The sequence below is a fragment of the Neodiprion fabricii genome, chromosome 1 (genome assembly GCF_021155785.1).
Source record: "Neodiprion fabricii isolate iyNeoFabr1 chromosome 1, iyNeoFabr1.1, whole genome shotgun sequence".
NCBI classification, from domain to species: Eukaryota; Metazoa; Arthropoda; class Insecta; order Hymenoptera; family Diprionidae; genus Neodiprion; species Neodiprion fabricii.
Genome location: NC_060239.1, coordinates 38,833,545 through 38,857,349, shown reverse-complemented (window position 1 = coordinate 38,857,349; position 23,805 = coordinate 38,833,545). Strand labels below are relative to the sequence as shown.

Genomic DNA, 23,805 nt, shown 5'->3' with positions numbered 1-23,805 from the left:
GAAAAAAAATTTATATCGGTTTATCATATGCGAATTATTGAATATAGAGGATTATTATTATTATTATTATTATTATTATTGTCATTATTATTATTATCACGAGCAATCGATCATTTGAAGTACGTCGTATGTGATTCTCGTCTGCAATCGTTTGTTGTTTCTTGACGTATTATTATTATTTTATTATTTTCTTTTATTTTTTTTTTTTTTTTTTTTTTTTTTTTTAAATGAATTTTGTGTGCCCCATATAATGTTTATGTATTTTGCTCTCAAGAACGTCTCGTCCAGAATAATTTCATTAACGAGTTTAATAATTAATAAATTATAATTGTAACAATGCCCATTTAACCTGATGATTTTAATTTCTATGTTTTTATTATTAGGCATTACAGAAATATATACAATATTTGTTTAATATATTTTATTGATTCAATTTATTTTCATTAATCCCTTCGTTTATCTTTATTCCTGCGGGTCTTTTCCGTCCCTAAAATTTACTTATCTTCATATTTATAAGTGCAATACATATCACCCGTTTACTTTCACGCATTCCGAATAAAAAATCATTAAATACAAATTTTTTGAACAATCAACCGAGCGTAATAAAATTTTGAAAAATGATATCGTTTTAAATTTTACATGTACGTGGTCGGCGGCAATTTCATGCTAAAATTGCAAGATACGCACCGCTTTGTTTCGTAAAAATAAATAATCTAATCTGCGACAAATGTCGTGACATATTCGATATTGTAAAAAGTTTTAGAGAAATTACGGCAACAGAAATTTTCTGTTGTAATCTGTAGATTTTCACGTATTTCAATCCTTTTTTAAATCGTATGAAAATTTTTTTTTTTTATCGCAATTATATATTACCAACCGTTTTGTTCTTCAAACGCGTTCTTTATGCTTCGGTGTTTATAATATTACAAACACGAATCGTGAGAAAATTCGTAGTGATTCTAAATCAAAAATAAATGAAACTGTTGTTTGGAGAACGAAGAAGATTCTACAAGGATCTCGAACTTCCGTTGTGCATAAGTTTTAACTTTCACAAAGCACAGTAATCAGTACTGTTTGAAACGTTACTTACATCGCTGTAGAGATTATGCGAGGAGTGAAAACTTGTTACACACAATCGCGGTAATGTTTCCAGTACTCTGTATACGTGTGTATAACGCAATGCGAAATATCGTCTGGTTCTGATTTCGTTTCATTGTTTTGTATTGTTCGAAAGATTGTGTATCTCGAGTTTCTTTGTGCGTTCACCGCAGTTGTGAAAGAAAAAAAAAACAAGGTGGTAAGATATCTCTCCAAACGTTAGGAATGTCCAAACTCCTCGATTAACAATCCGTAATGTTTGATATCTTATCGTTAATTTCCTGTTACCTTCTACAATTTGCGGTGAGCGCAACTTCCGAATACGCAGTAGCAGCTGTATGTTTGAAAGAAAATAAAAACAGAGAAATAAAACGATGAATCGATCCTATTATAGATATAAAACAATAAAACGGATTCAGAATCTGACGGTTTTCATCGAGGGTTGCACTTTGTGAACAACACAAGTTTACGTAATACGTAGTACGAAATGTGAAAACAACGGTAAAAATTTATTGCGCATTAGAAGATTGCCCGTTCTTTGGAGAATTTTCCGAAATTCATGAAGAGTCGGTCCTTATGATGTGATCCAGCATATGATTCAATGTATCAAATGTCAATTAAAAGTGGTCGAAAATATTGTGTGAAAACAAGATGAGAAAATGTTTTTCAATGCCGGTATACATATACGGTGTAGTACACCTCAACTTTAAAGAATCCTGAAGATTTTTCATACGATGTAAATTTGCGTACAATTATCACAAAGTCTGCGAATTGTTTAAAATTCTTCCAGACTTCGTTTGAAAGATAGTGTGAACTTTACCGAACGAAGGGGGATAAGTGATTACATTCTTTTGAACTCTTAAAATTTACGTCATATTCTACGTCAATGAAAAAAAAATAAACAAGATCGCTACCAATTAAAGACAGATTTTCAGACCTATCGCGAGAGATGGTTCCGCCTTTGAGTTTACGAGTTGTGACTTTTTCTCGAAACGTTTTTTTAATTCTCACAGCTAATAAAAAAATGTCCATTAGCAATCAATTTTATCAACGATATTAAAATCTTTTGCAATTTGAAGAGGTAACAACTTTTCAAATCAAAACTGGAATTATCTCTTGCAAGGTGTTTCAATCTTGTTGTCGTTTGCGTTTTTATTACGCAGAATTTCACGTGAAAAATTGAGAATAAAAATATAACGTAACAACTGACTTCACTACCGTAAAGACTCAAAACTCGGTGTCTTTTAAACGGAAGCTAAAAGAAATTTGAAGTAATTCACAGATAAGGTCACGCTGCGCAGTTGAGAACGTATGATAAAACTTTCCGCCAAATCTAAACTCATGTTGAGAGTTACAAGAACGCGTTTTATTTGATACGGAGATTGCCCGACGGATAAAGTATAGGTACATAATATATTTGAATGAAACTTCTATTTGCTGCCTCTGTAATCGCTCTTTCGTAAGTCGTATCTTAACAATTGAACTCACTCGTAAGTAAGATAAGTAATTTTGGAAACGGTAGAAAAGGGAAATGCGATTATATAAAGAGTTGTAGATAGTACGTAAGTGTAATAGTTATATATTATATATATTGTGTATAAATATTGAAAAAAAAAAAAAAGAAGGAGAACAACAATGACAGCGTATAAGTTAATGAAATGAATTAAATAAAAATAATCATACGTAGATCTTAGTCCTCTTTTATACAAGCATCACGACGATCAGACGAAGATAAGATTGACGAGACATCCTACAGTCTAGATCACATCGATATCGCATCCTCGTGTTCCAGCGGTGATATACCTATATTTAATTAATTATAGCAACATACGGTAGATTGTGATTAGGAAAGTTGAATAGTAGCCAAGTTATATTTTTCTTGTTTAAAGCGCGCGATGATTATATAGTGTGAAGTCTGATATAAGATGAAAGAAATAATTCAAGCTCGTAACTGTCTTTACGTCTTACAATATATTGTGTATAATTGACAAAAGTCATTAACGTTGATGTTATGCATTGGTAAAAAAAAAAAACAAAAAACAAATCCGGTACAACGTTACAGGTCAAGATAACAGCTGTACAGTGCGATAGTCGAATGTCTCTATAAATTATCGTTATATTTATTTAACGGCTTTGAGAAGTAAAGACAGTAGGTAAAGATTAGTAAGTATTAAACATAAGGTTTCTCGGTAAGTATAATATAAATATATACATAGATATATATTTAAAAATTATGAAATTAAGTTCGAATAAGAGACAAATGCTAAAGTGTTGTGCAGATAAATGGCTCACCCGTCGATTTTAAGAAATAATAATTTTTTATAATTAAAGCTTGTCCTAGTTTAGCTGTTTAAAATATAACTTATACATATATGTGCATATATATATCAATGTTGTCACACAATATCACGCAAAAACCTTATTATATATATATTTATATATATATATTATATATATATATATATATATATATATATATATATATATATATACACACAGTATCGGTTATCTGTGCGTGCAATCGCGTCTTATCCAAATTTTTCGAAAATGATGGCAAGATGTATTTTCTGCAACTTCGCCGAAGAGTCTAAAAACAGAGAACTCAGCTTGCGAAATTTTCATTCAAACGCTGCAAACGCGCCCCGATTGCCCCTTAAAATAAAAAATTTTCATCAGGTATATATGAATAACTAGGGGGAAAAATATAACAATCTCTTACCCACTTGATATGAAAAAAAATACTACATAAAAATCATTCGATAAGTTGTTTCTTGGTTATAAAAATATGAGAAATTCACTGGAAACTGTTGGTACAAATGACGCAATTTCACGCACCGATTTGATTACGATGCCTAGGTGCAATTGAATAAAATTCTGAGTGTCTGTATAATGAAACAGCGAAGCCGCAGCAGCAGCAGCAACAGTAGCACGGGACGGTTTGATTGTTGCGGTCGAGCAGATTGTATATTATAAAAGAAAAAGAAAACAAATTGATGCAGTTCCGAAATACATAATTAATTATCGTATATCGATCATCATTAATTGGATACAGTTTGATGTTCGAACGTAACACTGAGCCTTCCCTTTAATACATATACTATATATAATATATAATATATATATATATATATATATACACACCTTATACGACATGTAGAGTTGGGCACTTTTAACATATTTCACAAATTTTTAAATGACCTATAACTATGTAATAATATCTATTGTACGATATGATAATACATTAAACTGAATAATTGTAATAGACACTCGATGTAAATATGATATCAGGAATGTCATGTGTTGTTTGATAATAACCAAAATATATACGTACATACATAATAAATAATATATATATATATATAAATATTAATAATAAATATATATATATATTATTTTCAATAAAGTACAGTGGAAAAAAGAGCATATATTGCAATAATATATACATATATATATATATCCTATACATATACTGATTCGCCTATGCATACAAAAATTCATAAATATATTATACTACATACAGTACATGAGTCTGCGATAATCAAATTATTATGTAAAAACTATGAAACTCTGTTTCAATTATCTCCTCATCCGTAATTTCACATATTCACTGGCGTTACTTTAGGCTTGATAATTTTGTATTTCGTATTTTTCTATTTCTCTCTCTTATTTACCATCTACAATTCGAATTATACAGCCTTGATCTAACCGTGCAGCTTCCAATGTTCTTTTCATTTTGAATCCAAACTTTATAAATATACGATCTTTATACTGCAAGCGGTCGTTACTTTGATACGCCAACTATTATTTATTAGGCAATTGTATAAAAGATCTTGCTATTTATACACACACACACACACACACACACGTTGTACGTTACAAAAGTTCGGCGAGAAGAAGGAAGTGGAGGAAGAGGAGAAGGAGGAGGCGGAGGTGGAGGAGATTAAGTACGTTCGTGCAAAATAGCAAGTGTTGATCAAGGTCTGTCAGGCAGAATATCACATGCACGGCATACATGTAGAATTTTAATAGGTTGATACATTATTATATCGTGGCATAATTTTTACCCGTGTGTAAACGGAAATAAATGAATGAATAAATAAACGACTGAATAATTAAATTCAGGTTTTATTGAACTGTAAATTTGATCAGTTTACAACGAGATAAGTCGCAGGTTTTTCTTCTGTAAATAACTAAGATTCGGGATCGTCGTTGCATTATTATACGTTCATTGAACGCAGTAAAAAGTTCTCGTATTCAACCGCGAAAGAAATAAGAAATTGAAGTAATTAATGATAGAATAAAATAAGAAATACATCACGATGTCATGCCAAGAAGCGATAGTATACACACAAAAACAAACTATCACCGGATACTGTGGTGTACATACGTATATATATATATGTCTATATATTCACCGTTAAAACTCTGAATATTTGAATAATTCTCGTCAATGAGTTTCAACTTTGTGAATATTGGCATTTTGCCAAACGTGAATCGTTTCGTTCTACCACGTATATCCCTCACAGCAATTTAGGATTTGAGATGTGTGCATACAGCCTCCATAATCAAGTTGCAAAAGAAGACAATTCGCGACACGTTTCGTTGAACAACGATATTTTTTATTGCGTCATTTAAAAATAACGCAAATTTTGTTTTCCTTCGAAGAAGCTTATCAACTAATACTTTACTCGTCTGCCAAGACGGATATAATTTGAAAGCAAGCAATCAAAAGTCTTAACAATCCCAGCAGTCAGCCTTCCCCCCGCCCCGTTTCAAATCTTCGCGTCCTATCTTTACGGCAGTATTTCAGTACCGTAACTCTCATCGTTACCGGCCGAGCGAAGTGGCGACCGTTGGTTCGGGCAAGCGACGTCAGATGTCGTCAGGCTGTAGTTTGAATCTCTAGCAAACAGGATCTCGGTCCTCTGCCTAGACGCGGGGCCCGTGGGCTGGTGCGTGGGATTGATCGGGCGGCCGGCTCGTCCCAGCAGCGAGCGAAGGTTCGGGCGGGGCGAGAGGTCGCTGGCGTCGAGGTAGCTGCCAGTACGCGTCCAGCCTGCCGCTGTCAAAAGACGTTTTTCGATCGGTTTTAGAAAAATTTGTATCGCGTTCCCGCAGGGGGAGGAGAGCTAGAGTCACGACGAAGGCACAGCCCGGGCGTAGCTCGATTTCGCTGTTAGAAAGCGAAGAAGGCACCTAAGAAAGGTGGGCGAATCGCGCGGGACGATATATAAACGGAAGAGTATTCGGGAGTGTTTATGCATCAATCAAACGGCGAGGAGGTGGCGGAGTAGATCCAGAGAGAATAGAGAGCCAGAGGGAGAAGTGATATCAACTCGTAGTTTTGGAAGAAAAATAGAAGTGACCGCGCGTCGCCGGTGAACGATTCAAAGTATATATATACATATAAAAAAAATAAAATTTTTTTTTCAAAAAACGCGTAAGGAGAAACGGCAGAGCGTATACCCCCCGTTTGGATTGTGTAAAAAGTACCAACCCACCTCCTGAGAGACGGGGCTGTGCCGGGGCTTACGATTCTCAAATTATCGATCAAATACATAGTATCGGAAAATACAAGTGACCGGGAGTGCGCGAAAAAAAATCCCCAATAATTCTCTCGTCGCGATATCACGGTGATATAATTATCGCCGAAAAAAAAAAAACGGTACAATACAAACGAGAACGCATCGTTACGGGGATAATAATCGAAATTCAAAATCCATCATTCGAGAATAAAGCAGGGAGTTAACGACCCGCAAAGGCAGTGTGATACGATTAAAGGCAGAGGCAGCCAGGCGATCCGACGGAGTCGAAAGTCCAGGGTGTATGAATGTCCGAGTTCCGTGGTGCTGCAACGGCGCGGTTTAACCACCCTTGGACATAGGAAGCAGGAGACGTGCGAGGAGGAAGCCGTTTCATCGGTCTCCGAGTTCGCGGGGTGGCTTCGAAAGTAAGTGATGACGAAAAGGGTAGAGAGAGAGAGAGAGAGCGAGAGAGGGAGAGAACGAGAGAGAGAGAGAGAGAGAGAGAGAGAGAAAATGAAAATGAAAAAATAAGGGAAACAACCGCCGCCGACTCCCTAGGCTCGAATATCGCACTCCAATCAAACGCGGGCGGCGTTCCGCTCCTCGGACGGGGGAGAGAGGCGAGTCAATTGCTTTGCGGCCGCCGCTTCGCTGGTGGCGTGCGTAGGAGGGTGCGTGCAGTGCCACCGCCGCTGCTCGATCCCTCGCGATGTCGGCTTATCACCGTCTTTCCGTCCCCGCGTCTCGTTTCCCGTTCGCGCCCGCTCGGGACTCGGAGTCAATAGCTCGCAGGTACCTTCGATGTGCACGCCTTCACGTGCTCCGAGCAGGCCCAGAGTGAATTTCGGGGTGATATTTCGGCGAACCAGTATCGTCGTTGAGCGAATGAAGCGCGAGGAGGATCGTCTGCTGTTCCGCTCGAAGCTAGCCGCGGTCGAACGTTCGAAATTCAAATTTGGAAACAAGTATTCGAAAAGCGTCACGAATCGTAATCGTCGTTGAGCGAACGAAGCGCGAGAACGATCGTCTGCTGTTGACGTTTGGCTCGAAGCAAGCCGCGGTCGAACGTTCGAAATTCAAATTTGAAAATAACTATTCGAAGAGCATAGGTTGCATAGATCTGTAATACGATGCATAAGAACAGAGCATGCAGTTTATTGTGAAGATGTAGATGTCGCGCAACGCGGTTACATCCCGTTAACAATTTTGTTTTCGATCTGCGGACTCGCGCGAACAAGTAGAGGAAAACCGACAATGAAAGGACGTCGACGCGGCGGCGCGTAGTCGGTGCGTAATTATTTGCGGTAGATAGTAGATAGATACGGTGTAGATTAAAACGGGATTTTTACCGCGGTGCCCCGCTCTCGTCGTTCAGGACCGGGAACGAAACGGAGAATCGCTAGTTTGCTGGTTCGCTCTTCGCAGAGTTGCCGCTGCTTTTCACTGCTGTATCCATCGGCAGCCGGCGACCCCCACCAATGAAGCATGATGAATAAGTGCCTGCCGGAGAATCCGGAGATCGGGTCCGCCTCTGCGGCAGCTTTCGAGTTCGCTGCTACATACACGCTCATATTTCTTAAAATAAATACCCACCCCCGTGCGTACATGTCCGACACAAGTATGTATATACGTTTCGTACCGTTGTTGTACGCCGCCTCCGAGATTCAAATGTGTAATGAAGGAAAACCTCGGCGGTCGATTTTTTAACTTCGTGAAAAACGAATTGTTCCTCGTTCAAGCTGCTGCATGCCCGACGTTGCGTGTTCTTTCGACGACTTTTTTTTTCTGCTACTTTCGTCACGCCTTTCTTTTTACGTAGGTATATTAATTACAATAATAAGGCACGTTAGGGAGCACGAAAGAAAATTTAACTCGAGTTTGATTTCGATTAGAATCTCGTTATTATCGATTAGATTCCGTTCGAAATGGATTGTTTCATTCACGATTTATTCAAGAAGAAGCTGTAGCTAGCAGCCAGAGTTAAACTTTTTGGAAATGGAAAAATGCATTTTAGTTTCATCCTCTTAATTCTATAAAAGTATCGGAGGTTCAAGGTTTTTTCACGAAATTTTGATTATCGGTCTTCGCTACCTTATTCGAACGAACATTAGAACGTTTCGCTGTGGATTCTGGATGCTAGGGTTCATCCTCGTGAATTTAATGGCATGTGTGTTATCAACTGCGAGAATCGTATCTCGCGTTCTTACAAGAGAATCGCTGACGCTCGCGTAACGAGTCTTGAATAATTGTTAAGCGGTTAGAAAAAAACAAAAAAAAACGAAAGCAACGTACGAGGTAGATAAATTTCAAATGCACACATGTTACGTGCATGTATGTACAGTATTTAACGAAGCGGGGCAAGATACGTGTATAACGGTCTCTGAAGTCCGGAAATTTCGGGTCAAATTTAAATTAACGCATCTCTTCCGCAGCGATGTAGGTATATAATGCGGTATAATACGTACGGTGAGGATTATACCTACATACATATGTATATGTTATACGTAGTAAGATGGGAGTCGAAAATAAGGAAGAATTAAATTCGACTGTAGCGGAAGTTTTTTTTAATTCTAATTCACTATTCATGCGTACCTTATCTACAACAAATGTAAATAGATGAATTAATTAGAGAGTCATATCTATTACTGTCGTGAAAAGTTGGCAGTACTGCACATACGTACGTTGTACTCGTTGTAGTGTATAATAATTTACACGGGAAGTTGCATAATTTACGGGTTATACAGGTATCCGTATTATCATACTAATCATAAGGCGTATTATACACTTTTTAATGTGTGTGTATATATATATATATATATATATATATATATATAAATGACGCAATACCTAATTATCGTGAAGGTTTAAAGGATTGCCATAATTTGTATTTCACATTATAACTCGGTTTTTATTTTTGTGCAGATTGTAGGATTTAAAAGTGTTTACATAAATATAAACAAAGTTCTGGATTAGCGTGCCGGTATTTATAATATGTTATATATATACCTAATTTGGTTAGTAAGGGGGGGGGGGGGGGGGTAGTTTGTACGACTTATATTGTTGATATTTCGCCACCAAGAAGAAAAAAATTGTTGAGAGAAAGTGATAACGCCAAAGCATCGGACGAAACATATCATGTACATTAATTATCTTGCATACAAAAGATTTTTATCGAGATCCGAAACCGCAACGTGTTTTTTTGCATGTTTGTATACCGTTGTGTATATATATATATATATATATATATAGAGGTATATATAGACAAATGCTGGTTGTTAAACTGAAAGACGTCATAATTATAATTTCCGGCGGCAAAGAATTTATAAAACAATTTAATGTACAAGCATGATAACCGCGAAAGAAGCGGGAAGTATGTTACGTTTTTTCTTTTGTGCAGGCGGCACATTATGGGAAAAATCATATAATAAAATGAGATTAAAGTTCGTAACGTTGATGTAACGACAATGCATGTTCTAAAAAAAAATGTCGATGTTGCGCAAGTTAAGATATCGGGTTATCTGTAAATTCCGTAGATCGTCATACAGCAGTGTATGAAACTCAAATATTTTGTAATTCTGAAACTGCAAAATAATGACGTGTTTCTTTTTCTATCGCATTGATATCGTTAAATGTTATTCGATTCTTATAAAACGTGACAACGATATTTATTGTGATGAGTAGAAAAGTGGAATAAAGCAAATCGATCTACTAGATCTAGCGATCGTTGAAACGAAGCATCGAATATCCAAGTTTGTTGCGCATTGATTATATTTCCATTCTTTTTAATTTTTCTATTTCTCTATTCTCAAGGACATATACATGTATAATCTATATTATAGTATACGGCGATTCAATAAATGCCCAACTTTTACGGCTATCACCGTATATAATAACAAGTAAAATTATCATATTTGTAAAAGCATCGAGATGATTTTTGATTAACACAAAATGTATAATTATATATGTGTGTGTGTGTGTATGGCCCGGATGAGTGTGTATTCAAAATTACAAAATATGTACATAAATAATATGGGCTTGTGGAAAAAATATGGAGTAAAAAATAACAACTACATATTGTCTAGTATAACACACTTTATTTTGACATATATGTACGTATAATATAGAGTTGAAAATTAAAATACGCAAATAAAGTAATCTATTATTTTTTTCGTAAGTCTATACTGTAAGTATGTACACTTGGGGACAATGAATCTGAGACGGCTAATTTTTCGCACTAGACGGTTATGTTGGCAACACGGAGAAACCTACAGCGCCACAGTCGGCCGAGCGCGAAACAAACTCCATCTCAATAAACATAACATAACCCATGGCCGTCGAATCTGCGCTGTAGGTTTCTCCGTGTTGCCAACATAACCGTCTAGTGTAAAAAATGAACAGTCTTAAATTCATTGTCCCCAAGTGTACATATTTCGTAATTTTGAATAAACATTTATCCGGGTCCTAATTGTATAATAATTTCGGCATCGCACGAATCAGTTTCAGGATCGTCCGGAAATAGGCGTAAGGGTGGCGGCGTCCCGAGGTGGTCGACGCCGAAGGTAGCTCGGTGGGCCGACGAGTTTTGGGGGGGCGCGAGGGTTGCGTCGTGTCCGATCGCCGGGGGTGGAATAACAAGGGGCGGGGGTGGCGTTTGTGAAGGCAACCTGCGGCAAGATGGGCTGCGCCATGTCAGCGGAAGAGCGGGCCGCTCTGGCCCGCAGCAAGCAGATCGAGAAGAATCTCAAGGAGGATGGTATCCAGGCCGCCAAGGACATCAAGCTCCTGCTTCTCGGTGAGTTGATTGACATTAATCGTATAGGTACTCGACTACCTGCTGCGGTGTTTTATTTGAATAAGTTTATTGTGATGTTGAGGTGTTTTTCACGAGGCTGAAGTTAGTAACGTTATTGCAATGATTCACGCTTTTTAAAACCCGTTATTTCATAATTTCAGGAATCTTTGTAATGCAGTGAATTGTAATAAGGCAAAGTGGTAATTCACATTTTCAAAACTTGGCCACTCCGAAGTCACTACAAATTTGCAAAATATGTAGCAATTTTTTTCCTCAAATGTTTCGTTACGCTAAAGTTACTAACTTCAGCCTCATGTGTTTTCAGCGTCGTGTCACGCGACCCATTTTCTTTCCACCAGAAGCCGTCTTATTCTTTCATGAAACATCGATTCGGATTGAAATTTTTCGTCATCCGATCGTTTTGATGTCAGGAAGTAAGATTTGGTCACCTAGGACCGACAAATTGTCGTACGAATTAGTAATCGAATAATTTTAAAAACATAACCTCAAAGTCCGTCTCGCGGTGAAATAAATTGATGAAAAATTTTCTCGATATTTATTCAGTCCTATTTGACCAGAGCACACTTTTAGACAATGGCTCCATCATTTTACAAGAAATTCCAAATCCATTCACCTTTTTACAAAAAAAAAAGAAATAGATAGATTCTCATAAAAACTCTTAAATCGGTCACGTGACACTCACGCTAAAAACACCTTAATCCTTCTCCCCAATTTCATCATACAAATTTTGTACTACAAGTAATTATTATACCTAAAGCAGCCTGCAGTCAGTTTGCTGGCAGGTGTTTTTTTTATGAGTTTAGGATTTACCTGTTGCCCAGCATGCAGAGGGCATTTTCCTTCTGCAGATAGCGTTTTAAAATGTTTGTAAAAATTTTCTTCACATGTTTATATTTCTTGCTTACTGTACAACCGCTACGATAAAGCGTGGACTGAATTCTATAAGTTGTAAGGGTATACGTGCGTACACATATAAACATATACACGCGGTGGTGTACAAATATTGTCTTTGTGAAAAATATTTTTGCCGGAAGTCAAGTCGAGAGATTTCCTGTAGTTCGAAGAAAAAGGGAAAGAGAAGAAAAAAAGAAAGTGAAGATAAGCAATAATAATAATAATAATAATAATAATAACAACAATAAGCAGCCGAGATAAGAAAGAAATAGATCAAGAGGTAGAAAAAGAATAAAAATTCCGGCCGTATTACACATTACGTAATATATTCATGTATATGTATACATATATATACGTAGAACATTAAGAGATTTAGATTTCAGGAATGTCAAACTTGACCCGTTACGTAGGAAATGTGGAGAAAGAAATTCGGATCGTTTTTACGGCATTCGCGCGTGGTTATTATCTTGTTTCATATTCGTATATATACATGTATGTAGGTGTGTGAGGTACAACTAACATGACTTGATCAATTACATAGCGTGCGTTTTTAGTTAGTTGTATTATTGTCACAATTGCGCGAACCTCGAGGCCGTGGGCCTTTTAATTCTTTTAATTCCCTCAATTCTTCCGCTGCTACCACCGACAATTCCGGCTCTAATAATTACCCATGCAGCCTCGTTGACCCCCTCAAAACGCCGCCGTAATTCAACACTTACCCATAGATATCGCCTACATTTTCCAACAACGTATTATTTTACACGGGGCTTGCGATGCTCACTCTTTTAAGTTCGTAACGTTCGTTCTGCTAACTATATCGCACAATTCTCACATCCTCAATTTATTGCCCTGCAATAAAATGACGCGGGCAGTAAGTACATCGTCTTATATCGCACGATTCCTGTCGCAGAATATGATTGTTTTAAAAAGAAATTGTGGAAAGAGAATACGAGAAGATCAAGGCAATGTGTCCCCCTGATTTCGGCGTCTCTTCTTCCTCCTCACATCGGCTCGTGCAATCTCTTTCTTTCTGTTTACGTTACGACGGACGGACTGACGAACGGGGGTGGGGTGGTGCTATTTTTTCGTCGTTCTATTTTCGGCACTCCTCCTCTCTCTTACTCTCTTTATCTATCTATCTATCTATCTAACCGTCTATCTATCCATCCACCCGGGAGGCCTGTCTGAAACTATAATGTTAAATTCACTTGGTACGTGTATAACTATCCTATATACATATATGTATACGCATTAGGGTGTTATTTTTTTTTTTTTTTTTTTTTTTCAAACTTTTTTCTTACTCATTACCTACCCTTCGGAAAGTTAGTTTTTAGCCTCAAACGAAGCGTCGTGAAACCGGAACTCGGTGGCAAAATTCTATGAGCTGTCTCATCCGGTTTGAATTTTTCAAACACTCTAACCGAAATATCTTGAAAACTGTACAAGTTGAGAAGTTGGAATTTTGATTTTATTTTGCGGATAATAAAATTTTCTTTAAAAAATGTGACTACTACGTGATATTATTTATATCAGCTTCGAACACGGGTGGGATGAAAATTGACTAGGTAATAAGCGTCTTCATTCATTTATTCAATTCACTCAACTTTAAACGTTCGTATCGAATTGAAGATGAACATTTAGGTGTATAGTTGTCTCGACCTTTTTCTTATAGAAAATTTGACTATCTATAAAATGAAACCAAAAACAGCTTCCCAAGTCGTAAAGTTTTCGAGATATTTCGGTTAGCGTGTTTGAAAAATTCAAACCGGATGAGACACCTCTTAGAATTTCGCTACCGAGTCCCGGTTTTACGAGGCTTTGTTTGATGATAAAAAATAACTTTTCGAAGGGTACGTAAGAAAATAAAGTTGAGAAAAATCACCCTAATTTACATAAATATATTTATAGCTCCATTTTGTCAACTCGTTTGGAGGAGATTTTAAAATTTTGTTAATGTCGCGATACCGGAGTTTTCCATTTTCACACAATATAAAATAATCACATACGAATACAGTTAGCGTCGAAAGCTTCGGTATTATTACGTAGTTGAATTGAAAATCTGATCTGACACACAATAAACTTCGGCTCTGACTACGGCTAGAAGTATAATTCATTACACACATGTATAGAATTCGATGTCGAAGTATATTTGAATGTATAAATGTATAAATATGTAACTATGTCACTTATTTTTGGATAACTGTGATAGCATCTTTTTATGCACTAGTTGAATGACGTGGATAATTTTAGCTGTTATTCTACAAACGATTGAGCAGCTCAAAAAAGTGAGCCGCGATATTTTTTACGCCAAATAACTATAATTAGTACAAAATTCAAACGGTGGAAATTTCTGGTTGACAATTTTTCTCTCGTGATGTATTTCTAATATGTATTTAAAGAAATCCAAAAAAATAAGAAATCGTTCGAGACTGTTAAATTTTTTGTCATTATTACGCGGTTTTGCGATTTTAACGTTTGAAATGAATCCGATTCGCGGATCGGACGCTACGATATTTTGGCAAAATAAAATGTAACGGTACATTTCGCGTCGTACCAGCTTTCAGAAACTGTATCCAATTTCTATTACCGTTGAGACTGAACACGCCGATGTTAAATATAGAGCAAAGAAGATACGTTAATTAAATACATACACCGTGCGAAATTTAATAACGCGTTTACATCCTTGGTATTTGTATTTCCTTTCGCTTTTCACTTCGATCTTCTTACCATTGAATAATCTTTAGGTTGAAGCATTTTTGCGTTTTGACGTTTGCTATTCTCTCTCTCTTTCTCTCTCTCAATCTCTTTCTCTTTTTCTCTCTCCTCTGTCTCTTGCTCGCGTTATTCGTTTCTCCTCGCCTATTTCTGGCTGCATTCCAAACACAGACTCCCGACTTGGGTGGAGAAAAAAGTCTCAGAGGTTAAGTCCTGCTGGGTTGTATCCTCGTTCCTTTTTTCTTATTTTTCATCTTCTTGTCTTTTTTACCCCGTCTCGCAACCCTTCAAAGGACTGTCCTGCTGTAACACCGTGGGAAATATAACACCTGCAACAAAATGCGTATGCAGGCAAATTAGGTATACATACATATATTATAATACTTAAAAACCGAAAACCAAACCGTTCATGCAGCGTTATACCTGCATAGCTAATTCTTTCGCTTTTGCCTGAGAAATTTGAATTTTTCCATGATACAATAACTTTCCCCTTATTTACAATTTCTTCACCTATCACGAATATAATCTTTCCTCTCATTCGTGATCTAAAAACGAACGTCTTTTTCCCATGGGAGTAAAAAATGAAACGGGAAAAAATTTCAAAGCACGTGACTTTTCTAATAAAGTCTGATTAAACTGGATAGGAGTGAAACTTTAGGAGTGAATTCCTTGAAAAAAACCGAGACTAAAATCCCTTTACCCGAACTCGCTGGGACTTACGGTTTTCAAACTATAGAATTTTCAAGTCCACCAATCAGGCAGCGCGACGTAGGCTTAGACCCGCCCCGCCGGAGTCACGTGGAGGGAACCTGATTGGCCGGCCGTTAAAACTAGCGTAACTCGAAAACTCTCGGTCGCTCAGTGTCCGCGCAAAAGAACTTTACCATCTAAATTCTTCGAGGAATCAACTCGTCAGGTTTGTTTTTTTGCATCTCTGCACGCTATCCGAGCCTCCAGTCTCACGACGGTTATTATTACACAGAAGTAACTTCGGGCGTGATTTACAAGCCTCGACGAAAAAATATCTCCCACTGCCTTGAAAGTGAGTACGACGAGGCGACACATGGTGACGGTATGTTGGCAATGAGGTGGGTACGAAGGTACAGCGACTAGTTGGGGGGCAGCTACCAAGGCATAAACGAAGACGAGCATCTGTCTGTCTGGTCGTCTGGCGACTGACTGACTGACTGACTGACTGACTGACTGACTGACAACTGACTGTGCCAGTCTTCCACCTCCTCCTTCTTCGAGGCCCTGATCTTTCCTCTTTTCATCCTCCTGACCTCTCGTCGCGACTGTATAACTGTTATAGCACGGCGGCAGAAGCATTTTTCACAATGAAACAGACACAATGTTGCTAACCAGGCGACGTGAATTGGTTCACAATAGCATTTGCCGATCGGTACAGGTATAGGTACTGAATACAACTTATTACGCATACCTATAACAGTGAATGGTGTATGCGAGGTCCGTACGCCGCTGGCTAATTGCATTGTGCGAAATGGCCAATTACACGTGATCGCGTCGTCTCTTGGGCATTACAGGTACCTACCTTGTACATTCTGCGTCTATTCCTCCCTGTCGCCCTGTTGTACAACGAGTTAGACCAAGAGAAGAGTCGAGTCGTCTGCACCGTGGAACGGTTGAAGAGCATAGTTTGGACAGGCTTGAGAAAAAAAAAGCACGAAAAGATAAAGGAAACGAACCTATAGTACACAAAAACCTGCATAAACTGCAAAAAGGGACAAAGGCGTTCTCTACAATTATTCAAATGTTCTTTGCTCGTATATAATACCGTGAAGCTGCAGCGCTGAAAATAATTACCTATTGACAGTTTGGAGAGGGACCGGCAATAGTAATATCGTGTAATGTTAAAAACAAGGGATCGTTGAACGCACAAGCGTCAATGAATCATTTTCAGCGTTGACTATGCGCTGTGGCGGTTAGACGGTAATTAACGATCGTTGAATGACTAACGCTCAGTCAGAGGTTAACGATCATCGTTGGTCGATCGAAAAGGGAAGAGGGGGGCGCTCGAGGCTCGTTTAGTTTTTTGCTAGAGACCAGAAGCGACGCGTTGGGATGGTTTCAAGAAGATCAGGGGGCGAGCAGCCATCGGCATCTTGCTCACACCCAGCGGCTAAGACGAGGGGGTGATAACAATTGTTGGTGATATGGGAATCGGAGAGCTAGCGAAGGCAGTGGTGAGATGAAATTTTACCACGGTTTAATACCCTGTCATGCATATATTTTTTTGCATACGTGCGATTCACTTGAAATTTTGCGCACGTGGGCTTTTGGGGTCGCCGATTACGAATCTGAACTCGAAATTCGAAAATCCAATATGTCGGTTGTAAATTTTAAAAGTTGTTTGATTTTGATCAAATTTCAGGTCACATGGTTTTTCGAGTCGTCGATTACGAATCTGAACTCGAAATTCGAAAATCCAAAATGCCGGATCCAATATGGTGGACAAACAAAAACAGCAAGGAGAAAAATTTTGAAAAAATTCTGATAAATAAATGAATTTTATATTTTTTCCGCAGACTTAGCGATACTTCAGAGACCATGTGGAAGTAAAAAAAAATTGGCAGTTGTTACCAAAAAAGTAGTGTGATAAATAAAAAGCTGCAAAAAAAGGTGGGAAGCGCGAATTAACGGCTCAAACAAACCACTGTATAAAATTGTGCACAACTTCGCATTTCCGTTCCCCAAAAATCACCATAAACCTCCTTTTACCAACATTGCCTTGTATCGCCTTCAAGCTGACCCGAAAATTTTTCAAATTCCATCATTACTTGTCAATATCTGGTTGAAAATTCTCCCCAATATTCCTAGGCAAATTCTAAACTAGGCGAGGCGTGCAGCGTCACAAAACTAGTTTTGCCGCGACGCGGTAGTTATGTTGGTTTTTCGTAAGGAAGAAAAACGCGGAAAAGAGTAACTCTGCCGATGCGGGGCGGGTCGCGGGGTGTTAAACGTTGGTTATAAGTGAAAACCGAGGGAACGCGGCTCTTGTTTATTGCTATAACCAGAACCCGCACGTGACGTCATCCTCCGACACTGTTGCCTGATTCTATATCCGATTAATAGCCCGGGGTTGCCTCAAGCTCCGTGAGGAAGAGCGGGGGGGGGGGAGGAGATCGCCTTCGCCTCATCGATAACGCGACGCCGATCGATAGTTTAATACCGTGAAAAACAAAATAAAATAAAAAAATTGAAAAAAAATAAAGAGAAACGAAAGAAATACGCAACCAAAGAGTCGAATCGCGGTACCAGCCGTTCCATTTCTGATCGATCGGCGTCCTTGACCCTGCAACTATTCAAGTTTGACTCGTCGTCACCGCAGCTAGCGAATCTGCACCTTGACCAATGATGAATGGCGAAAATATCCTATTGCAGATGTTGTCGCGACGTGAGAGTGAAGTTAGTAACGTTAGCTTAACGATGCATGTTTAGAAACAAATCGTTACTTCGTACTTGCATAGCAAGGTTAAAAATTTAGCAAATCACGATGAACAAAACATGGTCTTATTTTGAAAAGTCAACTCCTTGCAAAGTTATTCTAAAATTGATGAAAAATGATTTTGTTGCCCTGATGTCTCGTTGGGTTAACGTAACTAACTCCAGCCTCATGTCGCAAGCATATTTTGATATTCAATTTTCCCTGGTTACGTGAACGAAATCAATCCTGTTTGCATCGTGGCCAGATGATGGTCTTTCAGGAACTCGTTTTCGTCTATCGACCATCGTCAAACGACGATTATATGCGACCAAACTCGATTGTACCAGAGTACCTGTAAATAGGAGTATGAATTGATCTACAATCTTTATAAGTCGAGTGTGAGATTTCACTTTTCATCGTTGTTCCGGTGCTTGAAATGTTTCAGGCAGGTTTCTCTTATACTTTACTGCTCCAACTTATACCTAGTCGGTCGAATATTGAATTCGCTTCACCGTCGATTGATGATTGTATTATATTACGATACAGACACCGCTTGATCGATCGATCTATGAGCCGTGCATTTTTTCTCTGTCTCTTCATCCGTTCTTACCCTTTTTCGGTTATATCCATCAATGTCCGTATCCCAGCCTTTTACTTCTTGGCGTTCTATCAACTCTTACCGGGAGTTATTCGTGCTGAAATGCAGCCCAATATGTCAAGGTATTACTCTGTGCTATTGCGTGCTATTGAAACTGTGATACTAAAAAATTCATTGCTAAAAAGTAGAAGAGACTGATTCGTCTTCGTTTGATTGCGAGATGAGTTAGATCTACAGGTTATTTGATTTTTGGCTTGTTATCGACTTTTCTTTTTAACTTATATTATCACGTAACCGGTAAGATTTTTCCAAACCGTCACTCGCCAACTCTTTACCGCCATTTTATTTACTTCCATTTTACTCGCGTTACGATCCTTCTCTCTCTGTTCATCGTCTGACCTTAGTCCCTTATCGAAAGCCCGTAACGAAGTCACTGTTCGCAGCATGAACCGATCCGATGTATGCTGTGCGCGTTACTTCGTTACACGATATTCGGTAAGAGAACCCTGCACTATTTGCAGAAATATTTTCTCTGTAGAGAAGATAACATCGGTAGAAGTCGAAGTTTGTAACGTTGTTGCAATGATGCGTCTTTAGGAAAAGAAACTCGTTATTTTGCATCTTCAGGATTAGCTGAAATTTATAAAACCATCAACAAACACTCGAGATTTTGTAAATTCAATTTCTTCGGTTATCCTAAAGGTAAAAGAAAATAGTAATTTTTCTTTCAACGTTTCGATACGTTCACGTTACTAACTTCAGCCTCGTTTTTTCTCCCCCTCTTTCTCTCTCCCTCTCTCTCTCTCTTTCTCTCTCTCGCCTAGTATATTCTCTGCATTCTTCTTATCTCGGTGATGGCGCTGTGGAATATTCTTGTTTCATCGTAACGCTGCTGCTCTCTTTCACGTCGTACGAACGATTATAACTTGCATGGGATACCTAAACCGTTTCAGCATGGCAGAATTGACCACCCCGATTATCTCTCTGCTGCTTCAGACTGGCTCTAAATTCATTAAAAGCGCTTTAAATGCGTACCGAGTGGTAAATTGGTACATACTTACATTACGTATATGCATATTAGATTGTATAAGAAAAAAATCGACTATTTTTTTCAAACTTCAAGTCCATAATATTGTGCCGATTGAGGTAAAAAAAAAAAAAAAAAAAATTGCCGTCCAAGTTTCAGCTCTTAATATTAATATCTACTCTTTCGAAAGTTATTCAAGGTCCTTTGTTGACATTTGACCTCTAAGTATTATTATCAAGAGTTCGAACTTGTGTAATATCATTGTTTTATTTCGTCATTTGGAAGAATATTTTCGACTTGAATCTTGAAAGGAAAAATAGTCGATTTCCTCTCGACACAGTCTGATATACATACACGTGCACACCTTAATTAATACATCTTCAAGCAGCAGCTGGTCACGTCGTAAGACGTCGTCACGTCTTGTTCGCCTCGCGTGATGAAACACCGTGTCAAATCGACTAACGAGCCAGATTCGAGATGCACTCTCCACCTTACGTATAACGTACCTACACTTTGCCGATGGCTAACATTCTGCATGTACCATAAATGTACACATGTAACACGACGTATACCTGACGACTTCGAAGCGCACGCGACTTAACGGGCTTCTCGTTAATTGCCAAGGATGGAAGAACGAAGGAAAGAAAGAATTGGAATAAAGGAAAGAGGTTTTTGGTTTTTGTCATTTCAATTCCGAGTTGTTACAGTAGAGTATTTCTCTCGTGCTGAACTTGATTCTTGTTACTTGTCACCGGATTTGGGCATCAAGTTCAACGGCCTTTGTTTATTTCCGTTTCGACTTGATCGTGATTTGTACTTTCTTTTCATCCTTTATCGTTATTTTTATTATCTCAAACGCTTACATTCGTTGTTCAGCGATTTTATGGGTATGAAAGAGCCGATGAATGATATCTCGGAACGATTATATTATCAAATAATTCCCGAAATACCGTCGTATCGATGAGCAGGAAAATCGAATGAAAATTTGGACAACAAGCTTTCCGGGAAGAAATCGCATCGGGTCTGTAACAATACGTTGTTAATATTTTACAAAAACTGTCAATCAAACAATCTCTACAATCGTACCGAAAATTGGTATAAATTGCGATTCGTACAACCGCGTCGTCGCTTTGACGCCGGGTATTATTGAACCAGAATTCTCAAATATCTTGTTCGCGCAAATACCTATGCAGCTTATATTACACACAGATCATACCATCATCTTTTACGTATTCGTTACACGCCCTGTGATGAATTTATTCAGTAACCGCGCACCGCAAGTTTATACGCGTGTACGCGTGTGTATAAAAAAAAAAAAAAAAATCGGTGTAAAATACACGCAAGAACAACGTGTACACGTATGCATATACATGTGTATGTATATGCTTGCGGCTTTATGCAGAGAGATTTGCGAGGATGAGGTCTATGTTGTTAGCTGTAACAGCTATTACAGGCGACTACTTAACTTGAAGAGCTTTTAAAGGCGGGATAGGAGAGAGATAGAGAGAGAGAGAGAGTGAGAGTGAGGAGGTGGGGATGGTGGACGACGGAGTATAAAGCTCGGGTAAGAAGAGGGGGAGGCTTGCGGTAGGCAGGAAAGCAAGTTCCGCCATCATCGCGTCACGTCCGGCTATAAAGCGCCGGTATATGCGAACACGCGCACACGCATATATATATATATGTATATACATACACACACACACAGGCGCGTGCAGAATTTCGCTTCACCCACATTTTACGTATATGTATATGTACGCATTCGTTATGAAACTCATAATGAGCCGATATCCCAGTCGCGTTATCGAGCAATTTCCACCGCATGTCCATAACCTACCCGTAGGCATGCATTTGCATATGCGCATGCGTATATATATATATGTATATGTATACAGTTGACAGACCGAGAAAATCGGGAAAAGTTGGGGAATTATGATGGACCGTATGTAGGGAAAAACGTATGTATTTTTTTTTCTTATAAATCGTTTTTAAACTTCAGCTGTACTTGGTAAATTCAGTTGATCTAAACTTTCGGAAAAATTGTGTTGTTTGATTTCTAATTGGTTGTGCGAAGCGAAGAGGTATCGTGTGTTTTTTTTTTTTTTTTTTCTTTTAGTCAGATTTATATATTCAAGGCGTACGACTTCTGGAGCTTTTGGTCATAGAAGCTGGCCGATGTTGCTATCTAAATTTCGTGGGGAAAAAGTTGGGGAATTTTATATGAGCAATATTGTCGCTACTCTGACAATTGTACGCGTTGGGTGTATTGATGATTTTTATTATCCTTTTGATAATTGTGTCGATGATGCAAGGGCGTACAAGTCGAATGGTTGTATAGATTTTAAAAATGCAGCTGGAACTATTCAAGTCTAATCGATTGGAAAAAGTCCTTCTTATCCGGAAAAAAAAAAAAAAATTTCAAAACAACAAATTCAAAGTGCCAATGAACACTTTGTTATCGACAATGCCGGAGGAATCTCGTTGTTATGATATTTTGCTATAGAAAAATCGATGTAGTTCATTCGATTCCAATGAAAAATAACCCATTTTATTTGCTAACGAATTCTTTACACATCGTCTGCGTGGGATAGAATTTATTGTACAGTTCGTTAGTTGGGGGGGGGGGGGGGGGGGGGGGTGCGTTACACAAAATTTAATTCGGTTTGTTTCTGGAGAATTTACTTGCGAATTTATTTGCGAATAAAATCAGTCATAATTGTTGGTAAAAAGTGGGTTTGCAGTGTGAATTGTACGACAAAAAAGGAAGAAAAAAGCATCACGGAATGTGATTTCTTTGGCGTTGTCAACGTGAAAACAAAGTGATCGCAGTTAAACTGAAATTAATTGTTTTAAAATTTTTATCTGTATATTATGAAAACTTTTTATTCACATATGAAATCAGATTAGCTTTAGTGAGACATTATTTGAAACGTTGTATCACGCTTTTGTTTCGATAATTTTTTACCGTACAATCCGTACGCCATTTTTAAGTGCAGGCTGCTTGTAACATCAATTGGAAAATCTGAAACTGATTACCAAAATTTTTTCAAACTTCTTTCAAAGCCCCAGCGTAAGTGGGGGAAAAAAGAGTCCTGGTCGAGATCGGCCATGTTGTCCGGCAACGTCAGTAAAAAACGACATGGCCGACGGACGGTTAAAGCGAAACCTGTCTTATCGACCCTGAACTGAAAACGAGAATTAATTATTTCTGCCGCAACACCTATTTACGAATTGTTTGAACTATAACTGATCTCTCTTTTATACGAAGCGGGTAATAATTCGTACGTTATATTTTATGTTCGCAGGAGCTGGAGAGTCCGGCAAGAGTACCATCGTCAAACAGATGAAGTAAGTGTTATTATCATTACGATCGTTACGTACGCAACAATGATTATGGGAATTTCGATATTTCTTTCCTTCTTCATCGTTTTGTCACATATTAATTTTCTCATCGTTGGATGAATGTGAGAGAAAGCAAAAAAAAAAAAAAATATCTCCGCTAATCGAAACTGTGTCAATTGCATCATTTATACATATAGAACATTATTATTGCGAAGGGCCTTCTCCGAAAGAACTGTCGTTACATGTCATTACATTACATTCAACCGATTCTTCACTTTTCTTCTTTGCGATCCGAGAACAAGAGATGCTTTTGTAATATGTACAATGTGTAATATATGTATATATATCTAT

At 38.0% G+C, this 23,805-nt stretch overlaps 1 protein-coding gene across 1 annotated transcript in view; it reads left to right on the top strand.

The window, feature by feature from the left end:
* Positions 1–6,087: 6,087 nt before the first annotated feature.
* Positions 6,088–23,805, top strand: part of LOC124186667 (guanine nucleotide-binding protein G(o) subunit alpha) — a 34,554-nt gene continuing 16,836 nt past the window's right edge. The window contains exons 1-3 of the mRNA XM_046578551.1: positions 6,088–7,048; positions 11,121–11,415; positions 23,418–23,460. Coding sequence (XP_046434507.1) covers positions 11,298–11,415; positions 23,418–23,460 — 161 coding nt within the window. The 5' untranslated portion in view covers positions 6,088–7,048; positions 11,121–11,297. The remainder of the gene's footprint in view (positions 7,049–11,120; positions 11,416–23,417; positions 23,461–23,805) is intronic.